The sequence below is a fragment of the Chiloscyllium plagiosum genome, unplaced genomic scaffold (assembly GCF_037043375.1).
Source record: "Chiloscyllium plagiosum isolate Xiang-an unplaced genomic scaffold, Cpla_swu_hap1 HiC_scaffold_3, whole genome shotgun sequence".
NCBI classification, from domain to species: domain Eukaryota; kingdom Metazoa; phylum Chordata; class Chondrichthyes; order Orectolobiformes; family Hemiscylliidae; genus Chiloscyllium; species Chiloscyllium plagiosum.
The window spans coordinates 131,104,453-131,126,341 of record NW_028270141.1 but is presented as its reverse complement, the minus strand read 5'-3'; the positions used below and the strand labels follow the sequence as shown (position 1 = coordinate 131,126,341).

Here is a 21,889-nt window from a genome sequence, read left to right as displayed (position 1 = left end):
CATGGCTGATAGGTTTCTCATCCCCATTCTCCCACCGTCTCCCTGTAACCCTTGATACCCCTTTGACAATCAAGAACCTATCTCTGTCTTAAGTAAACTTAATGACCTGGCCTCCACAGCCTTCTGTAGCAGTGAGTTCCTGAGATTCTCCACTCTCTGGCTGAAGAAGTTTCTCTTTATCTCCATTCTAAACGGTCTTCCCTTTACTCTAAGGCTGCGCCTTTGGGTCCTAGTCTCTCCTACCAACGGAAGTATCTTCCCAAAATCCACTTTGCCCAGGCCATTCGGCATTCTGTAAGTTATCCACGTTGCTGTGGGTCTGGAGTCACATGTAGGCCAGACCTGGTAAGGATGGCAGATTCCTGTCGGAAAAGACATTAGTGAGCCAGCTGGGTTTTTACAGCAGTCGATGAGATCTAATTCGCGGTCAACATCAGACTGTTTTATTGAATTCAGATTTCACCATCAGCCATGGTGGGATTTAAACCGGGGTCCCCAAAAAGTTTGTTTGTTTTTTTTTTAAATTCATTCATGAGATGAGAGCATCACTGGCTGGGCCAGCATTTTTTGCCCATCCCTATTTGCCCAGAGGGCAGTTAAGAGTCGACCACATTGCTGTGGGTCTGGAGTTACATGTAGGCCGGACCACGTGAGGAAGGCAGATTGCTTCCCTAAAGGGCATTAGTGGACCGGATGGGTTTTTCTGACAATCAGCAATGGATTCATGGTCATCAGTAGACCCATAATTCCAGAGTTTTATTGAATTCAAATTCCACCATCGACCAGGGCAGGATTTGAACCCAGGTGGTTACTCTGGATTAACAGTCTAGCGATAATACTATTGTCTGCCCCAGGCTTTCTAGCTTAACCATCCAGCAAAATAATTCTTGCCTCCTGCTCCCCTATTGGTGGGGGTAGCCTGGCGGACAGATGTCTGAGGTGTGATTGGCTCGGGTAGCTATGGGAAGGTAATAGATATTTTTTTTTTTAATTTGAAAAGCCCCTGCAGTTGAAATGATTCCCTGCCCCTCATTTCCCCTGCTCTCCAATCCTGTCCATAACATCAGGAGCCACTCCATGTGGATTCACACTTGGGCTTGTGCCTTTAAAGCTGCACTCCTAATGCGTAGCATCCAGACCTTGGGTGCCAGGATCGAACTGTGCTGAAAATGGAAGGGGGTTGGGGGGGGTGGTGGAGTCTGCCCTCCCCTGAGTATGTGGGGTTGGTGGAGGGGTGGTTTCTGACTCAGTCCCCTCACCCTGCTGGGCCAGGACTGAGCGAGATACTGAGGCTGGGAGCCTGAAGTCAGCAATGAACTAAACAAGGCCGCTCATTTGAGTGATGAGCAAAACAAAAGCACAGAATGTTCTGGAAGTCTAAAACTGACGCAGGGAACACTGGAGAACCTTCAGCAGTATCTACAGAGAGACAGCGAGAAACTGAGTAAACTTCTCGAGTGCGGCTCCAGGTCAGGATTAAGCAAATTCTGAGGCAGCGTCAAGCCAGAGTTCATAGAATTCCTACAGTGTGGGGGCAAGCCATTTGGCCCATCGAAACCGCACCGATCCTCTGAAGAGTATTCCACCCAGACCCCTCCCCTTCCCCTTTAACCCAGCATTTCCCGCAGCCAATTCATCTGACCTGCCCGTCTTTGGACTGTGGGAGGAAACTGGAGCACCCGGAGGAAACCCACGCAGACACGAGGAGAATGTGCAAACTCCACACAGACTGTCGCCCGAGGCTGGGATCGAACCCAGGTTCCTGGCGCTCTGAGGCGGCAGTGCAATGTGAAACATCACTGTGTCTGTGCAGACGCTGCCACCACTTTGCTGACTTTCTCCAGCATCCTCTGTCAGTAATCGTGAAGCTTTTTTTGTAAAAGAAAATGTTAAAATCCCACCCGATCATGTGCACGACATGGTAGGCCAGAAACAGGCTGCGTTTTGCCGTTGTGCAATTTACATCCACCCCAGAGGGATCTGACCACCACTGACCCTGGCACTGGCTGTACAGCGGGCACTGACTGCACAGCGGGCACTGACTGATTTGGATTGTGCCACACGGTTTGGGGGGTAGGGATGCTGGGTAAGCAAGTACCTGAGTCAACTGCAAATCTGGACAGATGCCCTGGACTGATTGACTGATTTCTGCATTGCTCTGTCCACCTCATCCCTGGTCTGCCGCAGACTGATTGACCGACTGTTCCTGCATTGCTCTCTTTCCCCCTCCCTATCCCCCGGCCTGCTCCAGACTGATTTGACCAATTTCTGCATTGCTCTGTCCCCTTCCCCATCCCCTGGCCTGGACTGACTGACCAAGTTCTGCATCGCTCAGTCCTCTTCCCCATCCCCAGACTCATTTACCACTTTCTGCATTGCTCTCTCTCTCTCTCCCTCCCCATTCCATTGCCCCCTACAGGTCAGTACTGCATGCCTGAGGAAGGGGTAAAGTTGACCCCGAAGCCACAGCTGTTGACCACCGAGGAGGTCGTGACCCTGGCTCGACTGTTCGTCCGGGAGGGTGTCGATAAAATCCGGCTGACGGGAGGGGAACCCCTCATCAGGCCTGATGTGGTGTCCATCGTCTGTAAGTCACACAGAGCTGTCTGTGGGGGTAGGGGGCTCGAATCGTAGCAATACTGCTTCCCATGGCATGGGGAGGGGTCAACCATACAGGCTCCACGGCACGCCTAAAGGCCCTTCAGCCCACCGAGTCTGTGCTGGGTAAAAACAACCACCTCATTGTTCGAGCCCCATTTTCCAGCCTTTTTTCACGCGTTGAAAAAGTTTCTTCCTTTAACTAGCATCCCGGGCAGATTCCCACCTCCCTCTGGGTGAAAACAGTTTTCCTCACATCCACTCCAAACCTCCCACTCCCTGACTTAAATCTACACCTCCTGGTTATTGACCCCTCTCCCCTCCGCCAAGAGGAAATGTGCCTTCCTGTCTGTGCCCCTCACCAGTTTATACATCTCAATCGTGTGCTCCCTCAATCTCCTCTGCTCTCAGGGAAAGCCCCCAATCTGTCCGGTCTCTCTCCATCATTGAAACTCTCCAGCCCAGGCAACATCCCAGTAAGTCTCCTTTGCGCCCTCTGCAGTGCTATCACATCCCTCTCCAGGTGTACCCTAACTCCCTTGGGTTTTATACAGTTCCCCCATCACCTCCCTGCCCTTAACCGCTCTGCCTCGGGTAATAAAGGAAAGTGTGCCAGCTGCTGCCTTACCCATTGTATCCACCCCAAGGGACTGGTGAACATGCACACCAATGTCCCTCTGATCCTCTGTACTTGCCAAGCTTCTACCCTCCTTCGTGTATTCCTTCATTGTCTTTATCCTTCCCAAGTGCGTCACCTCTCCATTATCCTGACTGAACGTCTGCTCAGCCCGTCTACACCCTCCTGTAATCTAAGGCTGTCCTCTTCCCTATTTACTACTGCATCATTTTTCTTTATATCGCCGTGTATGTTTATCGATCGACCCTCTGGTTTTCAAACGCCACTGATTATCGCAAAAAGGGATTGTGGGATACCAAGCTCGGTAGTCAGAGTCACGCCTGCCGCCATGATTGTGTTGAACGTAGGACCGATGGGCTGAATGGCCTACTCCTTGCTCCTATCCCATCAGGCCATGTGTAAGACGCTGTCGCCTTCCAATTCGGACTGAGGGCCACATGTCGGTCACGGCACTTCCCCCCCCCCCCCCCCCCCGCCCCCCACTTTCGCTGCTGCCCTTCCTTGAAATAGCAGCGGGCACGCTCAGCGGAGAGCCAACTGCTTAACCCAAAGTTGGCACCTATGACAATGCAGCCCTCCCTCAGGGCACTGCTTGGAGCTGGACAGTCAGCCTGCTGTTTCCTGCTCCTGTCTCTGGGTCAGATGGTCGAGAGTTGGAACTGCGTGACTGGGGAATGCGCGGGCCATTTTCATTCCGCAACAAAAAAAAAACAGCCCATAGCAGTAAGAATCCTTCATACACGCAGGGTTTAAAGTTAGGAATACGGGGAGAATTAGGATAGCGACAAAGGAAAATCAGCCTCCAACACTCCAGGGAAAACAGCCCCAGCCTGTTCAGCCTCTCCCTATAGCTCAAATCCTCCAACCCTGGCAACATCCTTGTACATCTTTTCTGAATCCTTTCAAGTTTAATAGCATCTTTCCTATAGCAGGGCAACCAGAATTGCACAGAATATTCCAACAGTGGCCTAACCAATGTCCTTTACAGCTGCAACATGACCTTCCAACTCCTATACTCACTACTCCGACCAATAAAGGAAAGCATACCATACGCCGCCTTCACTATCCTATCTACCTGCGACTCTACTTTCAAGGAGCTACGAACCTGCACTCCAAGGTCTCGTTGTTCAGTAACACTCCTTAGGACCTTACCATTAAGTGTATATGTCCTGCCCTGAGTTGCCTTTCCAAAATGTAGCACCTCACGTTTATCAAAATGAAACTCCATCTGCTGCTTCTCAGCCCATTGGCCCATCTGATCAAGGTCCCACTGCACCCTGAAGTCATCTATCTTGCTGTCCACTACATCCCTGATTTTAGCACCATCAGCAAACTTCTAACTGTACCTCCTATATTCACATCCAAATCGCTCAGGAGGTTATGAAAGTGAGTGCCACTTGTGAGGTCTGAGTGGGGTACAGATGCAGACCTGCTGTCCCTGGGAGTGTTTGGGGACAGTGTCAAGGGGACTGTACTTCCAGTTCAGAGTGGAGAGTGTCTGACTCTGTATTTAACCCTGTGCTGTTCCTGTCCTGGGAGGGTTTGAGGGGGAACTTTATTTCCTGTTCCCTTTCAGTTATGAAAGAGTAGAGGGAGCTTTGTTTCAGGTTTAAAAGTGGAGAGGGAACATTGCATTCAGTTTAAGAGTCCAGGCAGGCCTGCTTGGGTTGTAATCTCTTCCCCTTCCCCGATAGAGCTATTTTTTTTCTTAATCAAAAATATTATGGGATACAATTCTGTTCTCCCTGCTCGAGAATCATAAAATCCCTACAGTGTGGAAACAGGCCATTTGGCCCAACAAGTCCACATGACCCTCTGAAGAGTAACCCACTCAGACCCATTCCCCTACCCTATTACTTTACATTTACCCCTGACTAATGCATCTAGCCAACACATTAAACACCATGGGCAATTTAGCATGGCCAATTCACCTAACCTGCCCATCTTTGGACTGTGGGAGGAAACCGGAGCACCCGGAGGAAACGCACACAGACACAGGGAGAATGTGCAAACTTCACACAGACAGTCGCCCGATGCTGGAATCGAACCTGGGTCCCTGGCGTTGTGAGGCAGCAGTGCTAACCACTGAGGAAAAGATGTTGGTAAATTTGAAGGGGTGCAGAAAAGATGGGGTGCTTGGCCACAAATCAGACATATCTCGATGAATGGAGGAACAGGTTGGAGGGGCTGAATGGCCTCCTCTTGTTCCCATGTTCCTCGAAGGGTCTGTTTCTGTGCTGTATGACTGTATGTGACTTGTCTGAACAGCAGCAAGTCAGTCTTCCAGGATGCGTCTGTTTGCAGCCTTTCCACCAGATGGCAGCATCGAGCAGGTGATGGACCCTTGTACCTTGTCTTAAAGTGACAGGCTGTTAATCTTTAGACATCAATGCAGCTTTATCAGCGGGCAACTTGCCTCAGGGCACCTCCCAACCTTGACCGGGAACGGCCATCGGGCTAGAAGGACCTCCTCCCTAACTCTATAATAACAGGCTGTGTAACGTAGCCCTGACACCCTCGTACATTCCTGATGAAAGGCTTTTGCCCGCAACGTCGATTTTTCCTGCTCCTTGGATGCTGCCTGACCTGCTGTGCTTTTCCAGCACCACTCTAATCTAAACCCTCGTACATTGAAGACTTTGTGTACCCCTCCTGTTCCAACTCTTAACTCCTTGAGTAATCCTAACTGTGTTGGTCTCTTTAGCTGAGAGGTGGGCATACTGGCACTGCAGGGGGTCGTTCACCAAGTTGACCCCGGAGTTGCGAGGATTGGTTTATAAGGAGAGACTGGGACTGTACTCATTGGAACTTAGAAGAATGGGAGAGTGGGTCTGGCAGAAATATATAAAATAATGAAGGGAGTACATGGAATAGAAGCAGGATGGTTGTTGTCATTGGGTGAAACACACCATAGTTTGTGAATCTGTGGAATTCCCTGCCCAGTGAAGCAGCTGAGGCTACCTTGTTGAATGTTTTTAAGGCAAAGATAGATAGATTTTTGAACAGTTAAGGAATTAAGGGTTATGGTGAGAGGGTGGGTAAGTGGAGCTGAGTCCATGAAAAGATCAGCCATGATCTTATTGAGTGGTGGAGGAGGCTCAAGGGGCCAGACGGCCTACTCCTGCTCCGAGTTCTCACGTAGTATCCGTCACTCTGTCATTGCCTTCTGCTGCCTGGGCCCTAAAGCTCCGGAAAACCATTCCTAAAATGGGCACACTGTGGCTCAGTGGTTAGCACTGCTGCCTCACAGCGCCAGGGACCCGGGTTCAATTCCAGACTCTGGTGACTGTGTGGAGTTTGCACGTACTCCCTCGGTCTGCGTGGGTTTCCTCCGGGTGCTCCGGTTTCCTCCCACAGTCCAAAGATGTGCAGGTCAGGGTGTATTGGTCATGCTAAGTTGCTCATAGTGTTCAGGGATGTGTCGGTTAGATGTATTAGTCAGGGTTGGGACCGTCTTGGGTCTTGCTGTTTGGTCTCGATTCTGTCACATTCCCCTGGGGGGCAGGCCTTATGTAATTGCAGGTGGTTTGTGTTGATGAGGTGGGGGTTTAAAACTGGGCCTTGGTCATTCGTAGAGTAATAGGGGAGGGGAATAGATCTGGGTGGAATACTCTTCGGAGGGTTGGTGTGGACTTGTTGAGCCAAATGGCCTGTTTCCACACTGTAGGGATTCTATGATAAACACCTCATACTTTGCAGAGCAATGAGAGTACAGAAGGCCCCACTAATGTCAAAGCATTAAAAAAAAACAGCTAGGAATAGGCCATTTGGACCATCGGAGCCTGATAGTCTATTCAGTGAGTTCACGTTGAAGTACTTGTGTTCCAAATTCCCCATTCCCCTGCTTCCCAAGGACCTGCCAGCTCCTGCCATAAACGAATTCACTGCACCCTCCAGTTTCTCAGGTAGGGCTTCCACGTTGTCCATTCTGCCAACTGTATTTGTACTGTCTGTCTTGGAATGAGCAGCATCCGCGCCCCCCTCCCCCAAAAAGCTTTGAGGGACTCTGTCTCTACTGCACCGTTAGGCACTACCTTCCAGGTCCTCTCCAACCCTGCATCCCCTCCCATCACCATTGCTACTTCTTGGATTCCCTTCAGTCAGTGCCTGCTGCCCTCCATTCTTCCAGCGATGGGCACAGTTGTTGTGGATCTGTTTGCCAAGCTGGGAATTTGTGTTGCAGACATTTCGTCCCCTGTCTAGGTGACATCCTCAGTGCTTGGGAGCCTCCTGTGAAGCGCTTCTGTGTTGTTTCCTCTGGCATTTATAGAGGCCTGTCTCTGCCGCTTCCGGTTGTCAGTTCCAGCTGTCCGTTGCAGTGGTCGGTATATTGAGTCCAGGTCGATGTGTTTGTTGATGGAGTTTGTGCATGAGTGCCATACCTCTAGGAATTTCCTGGCTGTTCTCTGTTTGGCCTGTCCTATAATAGTAGTGTTGTCCCAGTCGAATTCATGTTGCTTGTCATCTGCGTGTGTGGCTACTAAGGATAACTGGTCGTGTCGTTTCGTGGCTAGTTGGTGTTCATGGATACGGATCATTAGCTGTCTTCCTGTTTGTCCTATGTAGTGTTTTGTGCAGTCCTTGCATGGGATTTTGTACACTACATTGGTTTTGCTCATGCTGGGTATCGGGTCCTTCGTTCTGGTGAGTTGTTGTCTGAAAGTGGCTGTTGGTTTGTGTGCCGTTATGAGTCCTAGTGGTCGCAGTAGTCTGGCTGTCAGTTCGGAAATGATCTTGATGTATGATAACGTGGCTAGTCCTTTGGGTTGTGGCATGTCCTCGTTCCTTGTCTTTCCCTTGGGCATCTGTTGATGAAATTGCGAGGGTATCCGTTTTTGGCTAATACATTGTAGAGGTGTTCTTCCTCTTTTTGCAGTACTGCAGTGTGTTGTGGCCCTTTTGAACAGTGTCTTGATGCAACTTCTTTTGTGTGTGTTGGGGTGGTTGCTTTCGTAGTTCAGTTTTTCTGTATCGCCTCTGTCCATCCATCAAATCCAACTCAACCTGTTTCAAGTCTTCCTTAAAGCCTACAACAAGGCCAGGTTTTGGTTGGGACCGTCCTGGGGCTTGCTGTTTGGCCTCGATTCTGTCACATTCCCCTGGGGGGCAGGCCTTATGTAATTGCAGGTGGTTTATGTTGATGAGGTGGGGGTTTAAAACTGGCCCTTGGTCATTCGTTCTCATTCCCCGCCGCAGTGTTTACCTTCTCTCGCTCTCTCTCTCTCTCTCGGTCTTGCACGATTGCAAACAGCCCAACTGCGGGAGCTGGATGGTCTGAAAACCATCGCGGTCACCACTAATGGCATCAACCTGGCCCGCCAGCTACCGAGTCTGAAGGAAGCCGGTCTCAACCTCATCAACGTCAGCCTGGACACGCTGGTGCCCGCCAAGTTCGAGTTCATCGCCCGGAGGAGAGGTAGGGCTGTATGTCGCTACCCCACCCCGTTCCAGCCTCCCTTCCCCCTCATTCCATCTATTCCACACCCTCTTCCCCCACATTCCTCTGTCTTGCCCCCTCCCCACTTCCATGGGAGGTTCACTTGACAGGGACTTGATAGATTCTGGATTAGTGGTGCTGGAAGAGCACAGCAGTTCAGGCAGTATTCGAGGAGCAGTAAAATCGACGATTTGGGCAAAAGCCCTTCATCAGGATTACAGGCAGAGAGCCTGAAGGGTGCACTGAACCTTGGATGCTGCCTGAACTGCTGTGCTCTTCCAGCACCACTAATCCAGAATCTGGTTTCCAGCATCTGCAGTCATTGTTTTTACCTCAGGGACTTGATAGAGCAAGTGTGGAAAGGTTCTTTTTGCCTCATGGGAGAGTCTAGAACCTGAGGGCAGCACGGTGGTTCAGTGGTTAGCACTGCTGCCTCACAGCACCAAGGATCCGGGTTCGATTCCAGCCTCGGGTGACTGTCTGTGTGGAGTTTGCAAATTCTCCCCGTGTCTGCCTGGATTTCCTTCCACAGTCCAAAGATGTGCTGGTTAGATGGATTGGCCATGTTAAATTGTCAGCTGTGTCCAGGGATGTGTAAGGTTAGGTGCATTAGTCAGGGGTACGTATAGGGCAATGGGGTAGGGGAATGTAGGTGATGAACCCTTTGCGGTGTCCTGATCGCTGGCACCTCAGTCTCATTCTGTCAGTCCTTCGCTGCTGTGATCGTGCTGCAGTTACAAGTCATTGCCACACTGTGGTGCTATAGGCCCAGCAATGACAGTCTGACTGTGTTTGTCAAATCGGTATCTGCCCTCCTTCACCCAGAGCCTGGGCTGGATGGGGCCAACACGTGAGTGTTTTCCATAAGAGACCCAGGTACAGTCTGTGGGGCTAAAGGGGGGGGGGGGGGGGTGTCATGGGGGCGAAAGCAGGAACAGAGTTGGGCAATCGGCCGTGATCGTGTTGAAAGGCGGAGCGGGCTCGACGGGTTAAATGAGCCACGTTTTCTCTGTCTCCGTGTAGCTCTGACTGCTCAGCGTGGGTGATGGGGTAAGCAAGCCTGCCCCTTCTGTCGCACGTCCTGCCTCCCTCTTGAGGGACTCAACCAGCCACAGTCATTCACTGCTTTCCCATCGGACAAATATCCATCAGTCTGTGGCCTGATCACCGCTCCTCCGTCACTGAAACCCGCTCATCATCCCATCCTCTCCCCGGCCCCACAACATCGCATACCCGCTGCCCCCTTCGGGTCTGACGTTTGACCTGTGGGAGAGTTGTGTTTTTTTTTTCTATCACCTTTGCTTCATTTGCACATCATGTTAAATCTATGCCCTTCCACTCCTGCTCCTTGTGTGAGCCCCTTGATGGTGCAGAGAGCAGAATGGGGAATCGGTAACATTGTAGTTGTGGAGTCATAGGTTACTGGGCTGTGTAAAAACAGCCAGTTGCACTGGGCACTTCCTGGTCGTCGCCCATCGCTGTCACTGGTGTTTGATTTTTCATCTCCGATTTATTTAATTTCCTGAGTTTAAACTCCCCTGGAGGGGTCTGACCCCTTGTCTCTGAATCATCGTCACGGCAGAGTGCAGTATTACAGCCGCTCTGCCCTGGAGTTTTGGACCAAGCTTCTGTTGGTCGCTCCCGGCCCAGTATCTGTAACATTGCCATTCGGAGCTCAGTACCCTGCAATGTTTCATCCTGTTGTAGGTGCCGTAAAGCTACAGCGTTTGTAACATCATTTTTTTTTTTCTCTATTGATCCAGGTTTTCACAAAGTGATGGAGGGTATAAACAAAGCTCTCGATGCAGGCTATAATCCAGTCAAGGCAAGTACTTCCTCTGCTCTCCGATCTGCTGTGGTCCTCTCGTCAGCTTTGTTGGGGGTCATGCACTATCTCACTTCATCAGTCATTGGGATGAGTCTCATCTATGAGCCGGCGTTAATCTCGGTGCACGGATTTCTGGGCTGGTTATTCCTGTGTTTGCTCTCCTGGTGTGAGGCCAAATTGGACACCATCATCTCCCATGTGACCTTTTTTTTAAGTTTATTGATGCAGTTTACACGTATCCTCGATGTACTGTTATGCTATACTTACGTGGATCAAAGTCACGGTAACTGATCGTTTATTGTAAGTGGGGTCAGTAGCATCAACATAGTCAAGGTTCATGGCAGATAGAATGTGGCTCCCTGGATGATGGGCATCCTCTTCTGACCTTTCACCTTGGGCTTCTCAGTCATAACGAAGAAAGAATAAGGTGCCTTATTCTTCTGCTCAGTAAAGTGCGCACATACCCAGTGCTGAATGATGAGGACGTCAGTGCGAATGATTTCTGTTACCAGCTCAGGTCTCCTGGACTGAGCCAGTTCCCCGGACACTGGTCTGCTGGGGTGTGTCTGAGCTGCCAAACCAGTCTGGAAAACCAGCTCGGTCTTTGCTCTTCCAGTTGATCTGGATATTTCTGGATTCAGCAGCCACTGACGTACTGGGGCTTGAGGCTTTGTTATTGGACAATCCTTTCAATGTGTCACTCTCTGTGAACAGGTCACAAGACCCCTTTTCCCCCCCCCCCCCCCACCCCCCCCAAAACCATTGAATGTTAAAGATGATTGAACTAAAACATAACATAAGAACTAGGAGCAGGAGTAGGCTGTCTGGCTCCTCGAGCTTGCTCAGCCATTTAGTCAGATCATTGCTGATCTTCTAGTGAACCCACCTCCACCTACCCCCCTCCTCACTGTAACCCTTAATTCCTTTACTGTTCATAAACCTATCTACCTTAGCCTTAAAAACGTTCAATGAGGTAGCCTCAACTGCTTCATCAACTATTCAAAAAAAAAACAATAGGTTACCAAAAACTTTAATACAGAAGCCCTCTGACGGACTCTGCCCCTCCCCCATCACCATCAGCAACAACTGACCTCTCCTCTTTAACCTTGGACTCAGGTGAACTGTGTCGTCATGAGGGGCTTGAATGAAGATGAGCTCTTGGACTTTGTGAGGCTGACAGAGAAGAAGCCTGTGGACGTGCGGTTTATTGAGTACATGCCGTTTGACGGTGAGTGTTAAACGCCACATCGAATGTTCGCGCCGAGTGTGGAGGATGGGGTCAGGTCTCGGATCATTGAGACAAAGGATCCCATTTCCCTGCCCCTCACGCTTCCAAAACATGTGGAGGCTACTTTTCCACCAAGGCTGGGGCCTGATTTCCCTGAAGCGTCAGAGGCTGAGGGGTAAACGTAGAGGCTTATAAAGTCATAAGGGGCATGGATAGGGTAAATAGGCCCGGGGTGGGGGAGTCCAAAACTAGAGCGCATAGGTTTAGGGTGAGTGGGGAAACATTTCATAGAGACCTAAGGGGCAACTTTTTCACAGAGGGTCGTGCGTATATGGAATGAGCTGCCAGAGGAAGTGGTGTGGGCCGATACAATTGCAACATTTAAAAAGCATCTGAATGGGTATATGAATAGGAAGGGTTTAGAGGGATATGGGCAAGTGCTGGCATATGGGACTACATTAGCTTCGGATATCTGGCCAGCATGGATGAGTCAGACTGAAGGATCTGTCTGTGTGCTGTACATCTCTGTGACTGTATGACTGGACTGTCCACCAGTGGATCATTGTCTCCATTTGAATGCTGCAATCTGCTGACCTTCAGTCTTCAGCCAATTCAGTTCACTCCACATGATACCAAGAAACGGTTGGAGACACTGGATACTGCAAAGGCAATGGGCCCTGAAAATATTCCGGCAGCAGTACTGAAGGCATGTGCTCCAGAACTTACCACTCCCCTTGCCAAGCTGTTCCAGGACAGTTACAACACAATAATTTACCCAATAACGTGGGTAATTGCCCAGGTATGTATTGTACATAAACATTAAGACAAATCCAACCCAGCCAATTACCAAACCCATCCGTGTACTCTCGATCATCAGGAAAGTGATGGAAGGTGTCATGAACAGCGCTATCAAGCAGCACCTGCTCAGCAATCACCTGCTCAGTGACGCCCAGATTGGGTTCCCCCAGGGCCACTCAGCTCCTGAACTCATTACAGCCACGGTTCGTACATGGATGAAAGAGCTGGCTTCCAGAGGGGAGGGGAGAGTGACCGGCCTTAACATCACAACTGCATCCAACTCAGTGGGGCATCAAGGAGCCCTAACAAACTGGAGCCAATAGGTATCAGGGGCAAACTCTCTCTCTAGGTTGGAGCCATATCTGGCATGTAAGAAGATGGTTGTGGTCGTTGGCGGGTCAGTCATCTCCGCTCCAGGTCATCTGTGCAGGAGTCCCTCAGGGTAGTGTCCTAGGCCCAACCATCTTCAGCTGCTTCAGTAATGACCTTCCCTCCATCACACCATCAGAAGTGGGGATGTTTGCTGATGATTCCACAATGTTCAGCACCATTCGCGACCCCTCAGCTACTGAAAGATCCATGTTCAAGTGCAACAAGATCTGAACAATATTCAGGCTTAGGCTGATAAGTGGCAAGTAACGTGTGCCAGGCAATAATCATCTCCAACAAGAGAGAATCTAATGACCCGTGACATTCAATGGCATCACCATCGCTGAATCCTCCAATCAACATCCGGGAGGTTAACACTGAACTGGAGATAAGGCAGGAACAGGATACTGACTAGGAATGATCAGCCATGATCATATTGAATGGCAGTACAGGCTCGAAGGGCCGAATGGCCTACTCCTGCACCTATTGTCTATTGGTCATAAAATGTGGCACCAAAAGTGCCTCCGAGATATGGCATCCTGCTGTATGTCAGTCATCTCCCAATTCCCCACTTGCCTGGATGGGTGCAGCTCCAACAACACTGGAGGAAGTTGACACAATCCAGGACAAAGCAGCCCACTTGATTGGCACCACATCCACTCCCTCCAATGCTCAGTACACACTGCTGCTGCTACTATCTATAAGGTGCGCTGCAGAAATTTGCCAAGATTCCTCAGACAGCACCTTCCAAACCCACGACCCCTTCCATCTAGAAGGACAAGGCCAGCAGATGGTTGGGAACACCATCACTACCGTCAAGTTGCCCTCCAGTCCAGTCACCATCCATTCCTTCAATGTCGCTCGGTCAAAATCCTGGAATTCCCTCCCTCAAGGCATTGTGGGTCTTCCTACAGCGCACGGTTCAAGATGGCAGCTTACTGCCAGCTACTCGAGGGCAGCTGGGGCTGGGGTAAAAATGCCCATGTTCTTAGAATAAATAAGAAAAGAAAGCCGTTTTATTTTCTTAAAAATAAAATGCGCAGGTGAGATGTCGAGAGGTAGCGATGAGGTGGAGTTCAATGTCATCAATGTACACCAGAAAAGACTGGTGTGCCCTCAGATGGTGGCACTGAGGGGCAGTATGCCATTGAGAAATGGAACATGGTGGGTTGGCAAGTGTGGAGGACACTAGAGGTAACTGTGCAGGATCTGGGCGAGGAGCCTTTGGAAGTGGTTTTTATGATGAGAGCAGTGCTGCTGAGCTGGACAATATGGGAGATGCGAGAGAGGCGGCTGGTTTGGTCAGCCATGTCAATGGCTATGGGTGGGTCAAGGGTGAGGGAGGGGAAATGTTTCCTTCTGTCACAGCTAAATAGGATGTAACTTGTTGCACTATTTCAAAAGGCCATTGAATAACTAACTGGAAGGGAAATATTTACAGACTTTTGGGGCAATATGCAGGAGAGTGGAATGAATTGGGTGGCACTGTGAAAGAGTTGGCATGCTGTCAATGGGCTGAATGGCCTCCTCTGCTGTGACTCTGGGAATGGAATATTCCAAAGAGAGCTGGTGGGGGTAGGCAGTGGTGAGAGATGGGATAGATGATATGCACAACGACCCAATACCTGCTTCTGGACAGTGAGTGTGGGATAGTTCAAAATTGGTTACGTGGACAGCCAAATAGGGGAATGAGGAGGAAGTAACAAGGTGTTGGAAATGTGTGTGGAGCCGCATTATCAGGTGGGGCAGGGCGGGAGACAGAGCCAGGAAAGGCTGACAATACGTTGCCCAGAATCAATCTAGCCACTGCCTGACTTCACTGTTCTCCCTGCTTCCTGTGGCTCCAGGTAACAAGTGGAACTTTAAGAAGCTGGTGAGCTACCAGGAGATGCTGGGCACCATTAAGCAGAGATGGCCTGAGCTGGAGGCGTTGCCCTCAGGAGCCTCCGACACAGCAAAGGTAATTCTGCGACTTTCAGATGATGCAGGAAGGGAAGCAAGGTCACCGGAGCTGTGGGGGAAAAGGCCGAAACGTATAGGTGATTGTGACACCTTGCAAGTTTAGTTGCACCTTGCCACAATGGAGACCTCGGAGTGCAAAGATGGAGGGTTCAAGACTCACTCCAGGTACTCTAGTCCAAAATCTACATTGCCTCTCGAGTGCAGTGCTGCAGGAGTGCTGCGGTGTTAGAGGAGCTGAACTATTGGGTGAGACATCAAAGTTTCTCAGAGAATGGGCCAGCTCCCACTGCATCAATTGGGTGACCCACAGGCTAGCTGTCCTCAATGACCCCAGTTATTATTTAACCCTTAACCAGCTCTTAACAGGGAACAGCTAATCTGGTTGTTTGTTTGTCCCATGGCTGTCTGTAAGAACTTGCAATGTACGGGTCTCTTGCATGTTTCCCGAATCACAGATCGGAACGTTTAAGAAAAAAAATAGGAGTAGGCCGTTCAGCCCTTCGAGCCTGCTCCAACATTCGGTACGATGGTGGCTTATCATCTGACTCGGTCCCCTGTTCCTGCTTTCTCCACCCACCCTTTAACCCCAGGACTTTATCCAACTCCCTCTCGAAAACATTCAATATTTTGACCTCATCAGTTTTCTGTGGCAGCGAATTCCACCCATTCTCAGGAATCAGAAATTTACCTTGAGGCTGTGACCCCTGGTTCTTGACTCTCTGGTCATTGGAAACTTCCTCCCTGTGCTTACCCGGTCTGTTCCTGTCCGTAGGCCTCTGAAATTGTCCCTCCAGTAATATCGTCCTAACTGATCCCATCGGTCCATCCAGTTGGCAGTGGGTTTAAGGCTAAATCTCTCTTGCTCAAATCCTTCCACGACCTTGCCCCTCCTCCAGTACAGACTTTAATCGAATCAATGCGTGAATTAGGAGCTGGAGTAGGCCATTCGGCCCTTCAGTCCTGCTTCGATGATTGCTCTGTTTGCATTCTACCTGCCCCGATGACCTTTGACCCTTTTTGCTTAATAAATATTCCATAAGAGAGCTGCTTATTATTGGATAGTGATTGATTTCAAGAGCTACGGAGATAGGGTTAGGGTTAACATGATGGGCTGCACGGGTCTGTACTGTAAACGTCTCTGATTCAATCCGAATCAATTCACCTTTGCCCTAAAAATGTTCAATGACTTGCCCTCCAGTTTTCTGAGATAGTGTTGTCCAATCCTGTGAGAGGATAAAGTTTTATTCTTGCCTCTTTCTTGGAAGTGTGGCCGCTGATGTATAAACCATCTCTCCTGGTTGTGGATTTGACCTCGAAGAGAAACTTCCTTTCCCATGTCCACCTTGTCAAGATCATTCAGGATTTTTACCCGCTTCAGTAAGGTGTCTCCTCAACTTCGAGCCCTGCCCTTCCAACTTACCCTCATTAGTCAAACCCCTTAATCTAGGTCCTCGTCTCACATCAAGCCTCCAGCACAAAGCAGTCCACTTGGTACCACATCCACAAACAGCCCCACCTCCCCCCAACACCAATGCTCAGTAGCAGCATAGAACATAGAAAAGTACAGCACAGAACAGGCCCTTTGGCCCACGATGCTGTGCCGAGATTTAATCCTAATGTAAAATATAGTAACAACCTACGCACCCCTCAACTCACTGCTATCCATGTGCATGTCCAGCAGTCGCTTAAATGTCCCCAATGACTCTGCTTCCACCACCAATGCTGGTAACGCATTCCATGCATTCACAACTCTCTGCGTAAAGAACCTACCTCTGATGTTTCCTTTATACCTTCCTCCTAATAGCTTCAAACTATGACTTCTCGTACCAGTCAATCCTGCCCTGGGGAAAAGTCTCTGACTATTAACTCTATCTATTCCTCTCATTATTTTGTACACCTTGATCAGGTCTCCCCTCTTCCTCCTCCTCTCCAGAGAGAAAAGTCCAAGCTTATTCAACCTTTCTTCAAAAGGCAAGCCCTCCAGTCCAGGCAGCATCCTGATAAACCTTCTTTGCATCCTCTCCAAATCCTCTATCTTTTCTGTAGTAGGGCGACCAGAACTGGACACAATATTCCAAGTGTGGTCTCACCAGGGCCTTGTAGAGCTGCAGCAAAACCTCGCGGCTCTTAAACTCGATCCCCCTGTTAATGAAAACCAAAACACTATATGCTTTCTTAACAACCTTATCCACTTGGGTGGCAACATTGAGGGATCTATGTACTTGCACACCCAGATCCCCCTCTTCCTCCACACTGCCAAACAGTGTGTACCATCTACAAGAATCGCTGCAGACATTCACCAAAGGTCCTTAGACGACACCTTCCTGAACACACAACCACTACCATCCAGAAGGACAAGGGCAGCAGATACAGGGGGGACACCCGTGAGTCACTCACTTGGAAATATAGCACTGCTCCTTCACTGTCGCTGGGACAAAATCCTGGATCTCCCTCCCTTCCAAAATTGTGCATCTGTCGACAACACACGATTCCAGAAGGCAGCTTGTCACCACTTTCTCAAGGGCAACTAGGGACGGGCAACAAATACTGTCCCAGCCACGTCTTAAGAGCCAATAGAAATAACCTTTGGTGAGCTATCTCCAATGCATTTCCATCCTTCCTTCAGTAAGGAGTATAACTGTGAACTGTATTCAAGATGTAGTCTCTCAATGTCCTCCTTATAGTTGAAGCAGAACATACTTAATTTTATGTTCACTTCCTCTTGTATTATATAGGATTCCTGTACCTGCGCACTAACGTGGTGTGACTCATTCATAGGAGCTCAGAATTCTGCAGTCATTCTCTGTCAAAATAATACTCCGCTTCTGTATATAAAAATGAAGACCTTCCACATTTTCCCCACGTTGCGCACTGTGTGCCAGATTTTTTGTCCACCCATTCACCGAACATGTCTACAGCGGCTTGCGTTCTTGTTTTGTGCCACCTTCCCAATATATTTTTCTAATGATCTATAAGTTTAGACAGTGTGCCTTTGCTCCCCTGTCCAGTCCTGTTGCTCACTCCTGGTGCCTCATGTTTGCAGTGACCAGTTTGCACCGTCACGTGTTCGGGCCTGGTCAGTAAGAGACCTTCTCCCCCCCCACCTTTTCCCCCATATCCAGCACTGAACTGAAGTCTCCTTCCTTGGGGCGATAAGCCTAAGGCCTGTGGCTGAGCGCAGGAAGGATCTGTGGAAGGGACACAGGGCAGCTCTTGCTTTGTGCGTTTCAGAGGCCTATGGAGCAGGCCTCGAGCCTCCCCTCCATATTTTATCGCACTGTCTCTTCCTTTTGGGTCCAAGAGTGAGCCAGGAATCAAAGTGTTAGGCTCGAAAGCAGATGGTAGCCGGGGTCTGACACGAGGGAAGGCTTTTGGGTGCTCGTGGTGGTTGAGAATTCACGTGTAGGCTTTCTCTCCCTTTAGGCCTACAAGGTCCCTGACTTCCAGGGCCAGATTGGATTTATCACCTCCATGTCCGAACATTTCTGCGGCTCTTGTAACCGACTGAGGCTCACAGCCGATGGCAATCTGAAGGTAAAGCGGTGCGGGGGCAGTCGATGGGCCTTTTGAGTCTCCCCACCCTGGATTGGGTGTCGAGATCTGTGTCAAATGTCCCCACCACCCCCCCCCCACAAACTCCTAAACCCAACCCCCATTCTGGTCGTGAAAATTGTGGAACGTGGCTGGGGCTGCAGACCCACAGACAGCGGGGAGCAACTGTGTGGGATAGTTCGACATGTCAATGGGTCAGAGGTCGTGTCCCATGGCGATCGGTGCTGGGATTACTGTTGGGCGACATTGGCATGTTGGCCAACCCTATCTCCAGTCAGTAGTTGGTGCGCCAAAGGCCACGCTGTTTCCCAGGCCCCTTAGTGCCTCCTTCCTCCACACCCTGCCCAGTGTTGCATCTTTCACTGCTTGGCATTCATTTTATCTGGGTCTGATGATTTTGACTCTGATGATACTACCCCACTCACTATCTCTCACTCATATATATATATATCCACGTTCTCCATACCTTTCTTGGAAACATAGGAGTACACCTTCAACCACTCCAGCCTGCTGGGCCATTCATTCTGATCATCATTGACTGAGCTCAGTACCCTCATCCCATCCTCCACTTCCCCCTCCCCATTCTCTCTTTCTTCCCCCACTCCCCCACACACACTTTATCACTTGCTTGCACCCCTTTGCCACAAGACCTTTATCTCCTTCTTTCTCAAGAGTAATTTATTGTGAAGGGATAGGTGGGTATGGGATGACAGAGTAGACAAGGTTTCAGCCAGATGGTCAGCCAGGTTTAATTCCCACCAGATTCTGAATTTAAACAAAGTTAAAATGTTGAGAAAATGGAGCAGGGTCCGGCAACCGAAGACTGCGATCACAGTGTGGAAACAGGCCATTCGGCCCATCGAGTCCACGCCAACACTCCCACACCCACCCTGTCCCTACATTTCCCATAGCTAACTTACCTAACCTACACATCTCTGGACACTATGGGCAGTTTGGCACAGCCAGTCCACCTAACCCGCACATCTTTGGATTGTGGGAGGAAGAATCAAAAATTGTGGTGATTAAAAAGCACAGCCGGTCAGGCATCATCTAAGGAGCGTCAGCGTTTCAGGCATACGGAGGGGGAAGGGGGCTGAGAGATAAATAGTGGGGTGAGGGTGGGGGGAATTACCTTGGAAGGTGATAGATGGATGTAGGAAACCAGAGGGAACCCACACAGACACCGGGACAATGTGCAAACTCCACACAGACAGTCACCTGAGGCTGGAATTGAACCTGGGACCCCGGTGCTGTGAGGCAGCAGTGCTAACCACTGAGCCACCGTGCCACCCTGCATCTCCTCCACCTGAATCTCCAAGGAAAGGGCTTGGATTTGAGAGCAGTCCTGCTGTTCAGCTGCCGGTTCTGTCTCTAATGCGCAGGTTTGCCTCTTCGGGAACACTGAGGTATCTCTGAGGGACGTCCTGAGATCTGGAGCCACCGACGAGGAAATCCTGGAGATTATTGGAGCTGCCGTGGGCAGGAAGCAAAAGCAACATGCCGGTAAGATCACGCCACGCTGTTTCTTGTTTCGGGGGGGGGGGGCGGTTTCAAACTTACATTTGAATGACAAAACCATTCACAGAGAAAGCAGGATCAATTTTCAGCTGATGTAGATTTGAAGCAATTTGCAAAATAGAACCGTAGGGGAGGTCAGTGTCTCGAGTTTTGACGGAATGCATTAGCTGAAAGTGTGATCCCAGTCGATCATAAAACAGAGTTGTGCAGCACGGAAGAAGCCTTTCGGCCCATCGAACCCATGCTAACCTCTCCTCGCTGATCCCACTTGCCAGCCCTTGGCATGTAAGCCTTGGGCTGCTGTGGCATTTAAAGTGCACATCCAAGTATTTTTATTTAAAAGGGTTATGAGACTTCCCTCCCAGGCAGAGCATTCCAGATCCGCACCACCCTCTAGGTGAAGTTTTTTTTAAGCAAGGATTTTAGAAAATCCTTTCTCCTTTAAAGCGATGCCCCCCCAGTTATTGACCTTTCAACTATAAGGTGTGAGTGGGAGGGGGCATCTGCCCCTCACGATCTTATCCACTACAATCAGGTTCCTCTCCAAAAGCCAGCGTGTCCAGCTTCCCGTCAGAGCCGGAATTCTCCATCGCTGGGTGAATCTCCTCCTGCACCCCCTCCCTCTGCAATCCTATCCTTCCCTCCAGTAACTTCCAAAGGAGGTACGGATCAATATTTGTAGCTTGGAAGTGGGGCCTGTTGCAGGACTGTGAAGGTAGGCAATTAAGTCTAGTTCCAGGGTTCTGTCAAAGGCACCTCACCCAAGAGGGGAACATCTCCCGCAACTAACTACCCTCCCGCCTTTCGAGCCGCAAGCAGGAGATTAAGGGCAATGTGAGCAACTGCTATTTTGAAAAGAGACATCTGTCCTTTCATGGGCGTAGGCCTGAATGCTGAATTCTCAGCCTGAAGTCCCTGACGTTGTGTAGGATCAAGGCATGGGCTGTGGAGTGTGACCAATTGGGATAGTTTTCACAAAGGACCAACAGGAGTAGGAAGGACAGAATGGCCGCCTCCTCCTGCGCTGAGAGAGTCTTAAGCGAGAGGGTGGCTCCCTCGTTTCTAAGCTGCTTTCTGCATGATGATTGAGTGGGCGGTCGGGATGATATATTTTGGGAGCAGTTCTGGGTTGTCAGGCCGTTTCACATATTACCGGATGGTTCCTTTCCAGGGATGTTTAACATATCGCAGATGAAGAACAGACCCATGATTCTGATCGGTGGGTGATGGAGCAGTACGTACGATTGACTTTTTATTAAACACGCAGACTTCCTCTTCCTGTCTCGCCGTGACTCCTTCACCTCCACTCCTTCTCACCGCGAGGGGGATTTTCGCGAGCTTCCTCATTCCAGACGACCATTCCTGTTCCTGTGATAAGATGCAGATCATTCCCATTACCTTTCCCTTCCTATTGCCCTTGAGAGGAAATCTGATTGAAGTGTGCGAGATGTGAAAGGGGATTACCAAAGTGCACGTAGAAGGGATGTTCCTTGTGTGAGGCAATCCAGAAACGAGAGGTCCTGGTTTTAGGGTCATGGGTGGAAGATTTAAAAGCAATGGAGAGAAATTACTACTCGCAAAGGTTCATAACTTGGTGGAATTCAGTACCCCAGAGTGCGATGGGCACTGAATAAATTTAAGGAGGCGAAAGTCACAGTTGTTTAATTAGTAATGGGTTGAAGGGTGATGTGGAGCAGACAGGAAATTACCATGGAGGCTAAGGTGAAACCAGCCATGATTGAACTAAATGGGAGATCAAGCTCAAGGGGCTGAATTGCCTACTCCTGCTCCTGGTACTCACCACGCTGTGTTTAGTGGGAGCTTGCTCAGTGACGATTGGCTGTCCATGTTACAGCCAGCGCATTACGTTTGGAAAGCACTCCATTATTAGACAAAAGTGCGATATAAGTCTAAGTCACGGATGCCTTCTGAAAGCGGCCAGGTGGATGATAAAAGTAGTCT

At 49.8% G+C, this 21,889-nt stretch overlaps 1 protein-coding gene across 4 annotated transcripts in view; it reads left to right on the top strand.

Moving 5' to 3' along the window:
- mocs1 (molybdenum cofactor synthesis 1) overlaps nucleotides 1–21,889 on the top strand; it is a 48,671-nt gene that overhangs the window by 11,635 nt on the left and 15,147 nt on the right. For 2 of the 4 annotated variants that reach the window (XM_087983436.1, XM_087983430.1), the window contains exons 3-10: nucleotides 2,420–2,587; nucleotides 8,487–8,651; nucleotides 10,436–10,497; nucleotides 11,617–11,728; nucleotides 14,743–14,855; nucleotides 18,281–18,391; nucleotides 19,792–19,912; nucleotides 21,099–21,146. In XM_087983436.1, the coding sequence (XP_087839562.1) occupies nucleotides 2,420–2,587; nucleotides 8,487–8,651; nucleotides 10,436–10,497; nucleotides 11,617–11,728; nucleotides 14,743–14,855; nucleotides 18,281–18,391; nucleotides 19,792–19,912; nucleotides 21,099–21,146 (900 nt within the window). Of the gene's footprint in view, nucleotides 1–2,419; nucleotides 2,588–8,486; nucleotides 8,652–10,435; nucleotides 10,498–11,616; nucleotides 11,729–14,742; nucleotides 14,856–18,280; nucleotides 18,392–19,791; nucleotides 19,913–21,098; nucleotides 21,162–21,889 lie in introns of all 4 variants that reach the window. The other 2 variants (XM_087983449.1, XM_087983439.1) reach the window with 2 other exon arrangements.